At 53.4% G+C, this 7504-nt stretch overlaps 1 protein-coding gene across 1 annotated transcript; it reads right to left on the reverse strand.

Annotated features, from left to right (window-relative positions):
• Positions 1-2588: 2588 nt before the first annotated feature.
• On the reverse strand, positions 2589-3293 carry LOC141020689 (uncharacterized). The gene is made up of 2 exons (XM_073495618.1): positions 3231-3293; positions 2589-3146 (listed from the first exon to the last, which is right to left on the reverse strand). The coding sequence occupies exons 1-2, from the start codon at positions 3291-3293 to the stop codon at positions 2589-2591; spliced, it is 621 nt and encodes a 206-aa protein (XP_073351719.1).
• Positions 3294-7504: the final 4211 nt, after the last annotated feature.

Below are 7504 nucleotides of genomic sequence, written 5' to 3' on the forward strand. Positions count from 1 at the left end.
AATATCAAGTATTCAACAGTCCAGACGTGTTTTGTCATCTAACGTTGTCCTATATCCGTCTGCGGGCTGGTCCGGACATTTTTTTTTCACAACCTAAGACAAGTTTGGAGGAGCTTTGCGGAAGTCCGAATATCATTCTAGTCAATCACAAGCCACCATGTACCCTTCTCTGTCCAGAGCCCGGAAGGCCGTTGCTAACTAATCTTTTGGCTTTGCATTGGCGTTTGGCGGAAGGTTTTGAAACCTCATGGTTGGCGGAAGCAACTTTATTTCATTTTTTCAACTACTAATCCATGCATTAGTAGTGCTTCCGCCCAACACTCACTCTGATTACTATGTGCTTCTACGTGACATTTTACATGCATGCGCGAGTGCTTCCGCCAACACTTGAAGGCTTCCGCCAAAGTGCATTTCATTTTTCTTCTTCAAGTGAAACAAAGCTACTAATAATTAATCCATGCATTATCATAGTGAGTCATGCATTCAAGTGTGGCGGAAGGTCATAGATATTTGGCGGATTTTAAAAAGAACAAGGGAAACATTTGCGGGCAGGGTTGGATAGCCATATCAATTGTCCCTGGATTGGTCCCTGGTCCGTGGGCGTATACGGTATCCGGTTTGAAGTTTTTTTTTTTTGCGGGGATCCGGTTTGAAGTTCAACGTTGGAGATGCCTTATACTTTTTTGAACTGAAACCATAGAACAATTGTTCTACGGTATATTTTTATTATATAATAAAATATTATACAAAATACAAAGCTAAAAAATTAAAAAAAAATTGAGCCAACCAATGCCTGCTCTAGAGATCAACATAATTAAATTAAAGATTCTGTTCTATCAGGAATGGATCATTTCAGCCTTGGTTGCTTTTTCTCTTATGTCAGTAGCTTGCAGCCCCTCTTTCAGACAATGCTTCCAAGTTCTGTGAAAGTCGATCCCCCACAAAACCAAAATCTATAAAGTCAATCACGAGGCATAGCTTGTAAGCATATGCACGCATCAAAATAAGAACCTGGATAGACTCTCTCTCTCTCTCTCTCTCTCTCTCTCTCTCTCTCTCTCTCTCTCTCTCTCTATCGTGAGTGCACGCAGACTACGTACATCTGATCCTGCAAGGCTCCCACGACATGTCAGGATTCGACGAGGCGGTACTATATATACCAGTAGTAATAGTGGAGCCAGTGTTAAGCCCAGCCCAAGTCCATAATTTCCATTTTGATCGAACTTATAACAGATACTAATTTCTCAAGTCTGGGATGGAGAGACCCTGAAGCTTTCTTTCAACAGATGTGTTGACGAAAACTTCCTTAGTAGATGGTATGACCTAATCCAACTGATTGCCGCTAAGAAACCAAACAATGAGGAAGATCACCCCATTTGGGCGCTTGAATCTTCTGGGGTGTACAGTGTGAGCTCCTTCTATAAAATGATTAACTGGGGTGGGATTTCTACCCCTCTGTGGAAGAAGTTTTGGAAAATCTTGGTTCCACATAGATACCTGGTATTCCTATGGTTAGCTTATTACAATAAAATCCTCACCAGAGACAATCTTGGCAAGAGACGTCCTGTTAATGATGCGACATGTCTTTTTTGTAGTGAAAATGAAACTGTACAACACCTGTTTTTTGGCTGTGTGGTTGCTGATAATATTTGGAATGATGTTGCTGAGATTTTTGAATTCCAAAAGCCGAAAAACATGTTTGAGCTCTCTACCCTCTGGGACACTAATAACAAGAAAAGTGTGATTGGCATTGCTTGTGTTGCTACCATTTGGAGCATTTGGACTATGCGTAACGATATGTGTTTTCAGGGCATGCCGTGGACAAGTACCCGTGCAATCTTGAGAAGAACCTGTTCGCTACTCCATCAGTGGAAGATCCTTTGTGTGGGAGATCAGTCGGTGCTGCTATGACGCTGTCTCTGGTCCTGGACCGTCGAAAAGGAGAAGTGCTGCGGATAGCTTGGACAGGGAACTGGGAGGCATGCTAGGAGGCTTCATGCTGAAGGCACACACGGGGTAAAACAGGGCGTCACGCTTCTTGTTCTACTCGTCAGTAGTGCTGCAGTCTGTTATTCTGGCTTATGTCTCGCCATACCGTTGCTTTTGTGCGATGAGGATGTAACTCCCTAAACGTTTCTGATTCTGCTACCCTAGCTAGATCCGAGAACTTTAAACTGTCGACCTGGGCTTTGTGCCCCGTTTTAATAAAAATGGGGCAGGGGGAAACCCCTTTCGAAAAAAAATACTGATTGACTGAATCGCTAACCAAGAAGGGATAACAGGCTGAAATGATGACGACTTTACAATATTTCGACGAACTTATAACAAATACTAACTGACTGAATCCCTAACAAAGAAGGGATAACAGGCTGAAATGACGACAACCTTACAATATTTCAACGAACTTATAACAAATACTAACTGACTGAATCCCTAACAAAGAAGGGATAACAGGCTGATGAAATTACGACGACCTTACAATCTTTCAACGAACTTGACAGATAACTGACTGAATCCCTAACGAAGAAGGGACTCGGTACTGCTGCTCTGCTGGGCCTCGAGTCATAGGCCTCTCCACCTCCTGTGCACTACAGAGCAAGAAACTCCGGCAGGGCACAGAACCTCACGTCACAGCGGCAAATTGGGCACGTTGTCGCCTTGCAGAACCACATTAAAATGCACCTGCGGTGGAACGTGTGCGGGCACCTCGGTGGCTGCACGGCGGGCTCTCCCTCCAGGCCCACCAAGCAGATCGGGCACTTGTCCGGCCTGCCGCCGCCGCCGAGCTCCCTCTCCTTGCACGCCATCAGGAGGGCCCGCTCGTCGTATATGAACTGCCGGTCCACCTCCATCTCGAAGCGGAAGGTGAAGCCGCGGGTGGCGCCGTTGCCGCACGCCACGCGGACGATCTGTGGCACCACGTTAGCGGTTACGACGTCGTCCCACTCGTCCTGGGTGAGGCGGAGCGCCCGGAGCTGCGGCAGTTCCGCCAGCATCCTGCGCAGCGCCCGGCGGCAGGCGCCGTCGCTCTGGAGCGTGGAGAGGTCTGTGACGATGAACCTGTTGCCGTAGCTGCCGTAACGCCCGAGGTACGGCTGGTCCGTCACGAGCGGGGGCTGGCCGCAGCGGCGGAACTGCAGGGACCGCTTCACGTAGCACCACACGAGCACCGCGAACTAGTACCCGACGTCGGCCGGCGCGGTATCCTCGGAGAACCAGATAGCGGTTGCCTCGACGCGGCGCATGACTACTGGGCCGCCGCCGGCGGCGGCGGCGTGATTGGACATCGCCATCGTTCACTACACCGGATGGCAACCTGGGATGTGGAGTGGCAAAGCTGCAGATGGTTGCGAATCGCGGTGGCGCTATTTGTAGTCGCGGCCGGGCGGCGCGTGAGCGTACCGTGACTTTCAGTAGGAGAAGGTTCCGCGCGGGAAATTCGTATTAGCTAGGAAACGAACGCGCCGCAAATGTTTTCATTTTAGGAAACGAACGCGATGCAAATGGTTTTCATTTTAGGAAATGAACGCGATGCAAATGTTTTTCATTTTAGGAAACGAACGTGCGGGATGCTGCCCAACCATTCTCCGTTTGACACGGTGTCGGTGTACAAAAGTAGGGGCTCTTTTTTACCCCTCTACTTGTGCATGGGCAGTCAGAGCCGCGCCTCTGGCCGCACTTAGCAGGGCAAAAGGAGGGGTCCGAAGCACAAGACGGGCAAAGCAACGTCAAGACCAGAAACACAAAGAGCAATAGGGCGATGTGGACTTCCCGGGCAAGATCCTTGCCGGGGCAGCCTCAGCAGCCCCGGCAAGAGCCTTGCCGGGGCAACTCGCCCGACGCCAGCAAGAGCGTGCCACCCTTGAGCCCACGGGTTCCATCAACCACATTGGAGCCAAGGCTCGGGAGGCACCTCTGTGGTGGCATGCAGATCTTCGTCAAGATCATAAACACACAAGATCAGATGAGGACCAGAAGACGGCGACCCTCGGCGAGATCCTAGCCGAGGAAACCCACGAGATACCCGGCAAGACCCTTGCCGGGGACGACCACGATGCCGCGACAAGACCCTTGCCGGGGCTCCGGCAAGGCCCTTGCCGAAGACACCTACGGGGCCGCAGCCAGGCCCACGTCTGCCAAGACTCCACCGCCGTTCCCATGCAGCTGCCAGCCCGACCAGCTGGGCAGGCACCTCCGTGGCGACATGCAGCTTCCAGGCCAGCTTGGCAAACACTTACGTGGTGGCATGCAAATCTTCGTGAAGACCTTACCACCACGCCATCTTAGCAGCTTGCCAACCTACGGCGCTGCACGCCTTGTTGGCCTGGACGCGTGTCGGAGCAAGACGGAGCGGCAACGGATGGGACGGGCCTCGTTGCCGTCCCCAATAAAGCAACGGGACACCTAAGGGGCACATTTAATGCGCCTTGTCCCGTAATGACAGGCGATAAGCTTGTGTACTGTACACCTTTCCACCTCCTGTGTGCCACTGTGGCAACCCCTTTTGTCTATAAAAAGAGGCCTGAGGCGACCAGGAGAAGGATTCAGATCTTTTGGACTAGACACGCACGGTAGCTAGTTCAAGAACTCAAGAACATTCAAATACAAACACCAAAGCAGGACTAGGGTTTTATGCATCCTCGCGGCCCGAACCTGGGTAAACGATCCTTGTGCTGGCTCCTAGACATGCTCTTCGCACAACCCCGCGCCCACCAACCGTAGAAGGGATCCCAGTGATCCCATAGGTGTCGTTTCCACCGACATCTTCGGCGCGCCAGGTAGGGGGCGCAGTTGTGAGAATCTGGTCTAGCAGTTAGTCTAGCACTTCTTGATCACCATGGCTCCCAAGAAGAAGACGATCACGGCGATCGGTTCGTCGGGAGCCGAACGGCCCATACCAGTGCGGGCGAGTGGTGAGGCGGTCGTGGCCAGAAGCCGAGGCGCGCCCCGCGAACACCCACATCGCTCCGGCAGTCAAAGCCGGGCGAGCGGCGTCGTTCGTGCGCGAGACGACGGTCCGCACGCCGCCAAATCCAAAGACGGAGCAGGGGCCCTCCAGGGGCGGCGCTGTGCCACCTACGGGCGGCGCGGCGACCTCCAAAACGCCTACGCCGGCGCCCATGACGCGCTCCTCCCAGGTTGCACGCGATGAGCAGCGTCACCACGCCGGTGACCCTGGGCTCCGCCGCGGGAAGAGTCCTGCGCTTCATGCGCGGGACGTAGAAGGTCAGCATGCACGCCGAGATGCTGGAGAAAATGGCGCACCGCCGCCGGGCCGTGATAAAGCTTCTTCTAACGTGGTTAGAAGTCGGAGCGCGTCATGGTCCACGCACCTTTCGCCGCCACCCACGCCAGTCGAAGCCTTGGCGCGCGCGCAGTTGCTCCTCGACATTCCCCTTGCTGCGGAAAAGCTCGACGAGTGGAGAGCCACCATACGGAGCCTCGTCGGCGTTGCCAACAAAGATGAGCCGCGACCAGCGGGGCCCTTTGGCTGGCGCTCCGTCGAGCACCGCATGCCAGTGGTGGAAGGACCAGAGGTGCTGCGGCCACGGTGCACTCTCCTCTGCCACGCCAGCCACCGCGGGTGCCGGTCCGTCGTGATGACGCTTGTGATAACATTTCCATAGCGTCGTCCGACCCACGAACCCACCGCGATCAGCGCGAAGTTCTTCGGGAGGGAGCCCATGAAGACGCTCGAACCACCATCGAGCGTCGGCGCGATGCGCGCCACCAGTCAGACAAGCGGGCAGGGCCCACTATGGACCACCCAGCACCAGGGGGTTCTGGCGGCCTACCCTACGAGGTGGGTTGCCCAGCCTTTACCCGTGAGCTGCGGCAGTTCCAGTGGCCCTCCCACTGCACGTTCAAGCCCGACGTCGGCGAGAAGTACAACGGCAAGACCCATCCGTCGGAGTTCCTCAGCATCTACACCATCGCTATGCAAGCTGCTGGGGCACGTGACGATAAGGTGCTTGCCAATTACTTCCCGTTTGCACTTAAACCCAATGTCATGTCATGGTTAATGCATTTGCCGATGGATTCTATTTCTTCTTGGTCGGATCTGTGCCATGAGTTTGTTGGCGCCTTTATGGGGGGCCACCAAGCTCATGGCCAGGCAAGCGATTTGCATATCATCCCCCAGAAAGAAGGTGAAACCCTGCGCAAGTACATACAGAGATTCAGCCGGGAGCAGTATAACATCCCCCATGTTCATCCTGCCGCCGTGATCAGCGCATTCCACCAGAATGTGCGCAACCACAAGACGCGTGAAGAGCTGGCGATGAACAAGGTCAAAGACGTGGCCGAACTTTATGTTCTGGCCGATAGGTGCGCTCGGGTTGAAGAGAGGAGGAAGTACCCCGGCGAGGACGCCGGTTGCGAAACCGACTCCACAGACGAGGGCACAGCCACCCCGACGAAGAAGGGCCGGTGCCGCAACAGGAAGCGCAAGGGCAAGACTGTGCTTGCCGTCGAGGGATCCGAGGACACCGGCACTGCAAGAATGCCAAGGCAGACGACCCCGGCAAGGAGATTGCCGGGTGCGCCGCTTGCCAGGCCTTGGCGGCTGCCGACAAGCCAGGAGGCTCCGACAAGCAGTACTGCAAGATCCACCGCACCAAGGGCCATGACCTCCAGAACTGTCGACAAGTCGAGCTGCTTGCTGAAAAGCATAAAGCTGAGTATGAGAGGCGAGACAAGGAGAAGGGCCAGGATGGTACCGAAGGATCCGGCAAGAAGCGTGGCGGCCAAGGGGGTCGCCGCGGCAAGGACAGCCAGCAAGAGAGGTGCGCTCGGGGCCGCGACAAGAAGCAGGAAGACGACGATCATGACGAGGATGACGAGTCCGGCGAGCAGGAGTTTCAGAAAGCTACGGAGGCTATGTGCGTCGACGGTGGTGCCTCGCTGCACACTTCCCACCGGCAGCCACTACAAGAAATATGTCAACTTGTGACCCTCACTATTGGTCTCTGAAAGGTCATTGTTTTCCATTTGCGACTTTTTTTTGACCAAAAACAGATGGTCAAAAGCTGGCAGTCGTAAACTGAAATTCACGACCTTCTTCGGGATAAGGTTGTAGACATTTACGACCAAAACAAAAGGTCGTGGAACCCATGACCTTCTGTTTTGGTCACTGGCTATCTGCCCAGGCCACGTCGGATCCGATGTGGCAATCTGACGTGGCAAAATTGCGACCAATTGAATTGGTCGTTGGTAAGATTCAGCCCGGTCCAATTCGGTGTTCTACGTGGGCCAAGCCCATTAATTCAGCCTTTTATATATTTTTTCCCTATTAATTTTGGTCAGCTACATGGGCCAGGCCCAACATTATAGCCTTTTTATTTTTGGGCTGTAGCCTTTGTTTTTCTTTTTTTATGCACCCCAATTGTCAAATTCTGGTAAATAGGTCCCAAATGTGGCGTTTTGGTTCGTGGGACCCTGCTATCAAGGTTATGTTCTTCAGATTTCAATATACCAATATAGAAAACTGACACAATACTTCAAG

The sequence above is a fragment of the Aegilops tauschii genome, chromosome 3 (assembly GCF_002575655.3).
Source record: "Aegilops tauschii subsp. strangulata cultivar AL8/78 chromosome 3, Aet v6.0, whole genome shotgun sequence".
Lineage (NCBI taxonomy): Eukaryota > Viridiplantae > Streptophyta > Magnoliopsida > Poales > Poaceae > Aegilops > Aegilops tauschii.

Coding starts and splice junctions, on each gene's coding strand:
- LOC141020689 (XM_073495618.1), bottom strand. CDS start 3,293: ATGGCGATGTCCAATCACGCCGCCGCCGCCGGCGGCGGCCCAGTAGTC. Junction 3,147..3,230: donor TAGTCATGCGCCGCGTCGAG/GCAACCGCTATC, acceptor TGCTACGTGAAG/CGGTCCCTGCAGTTCCGCCG.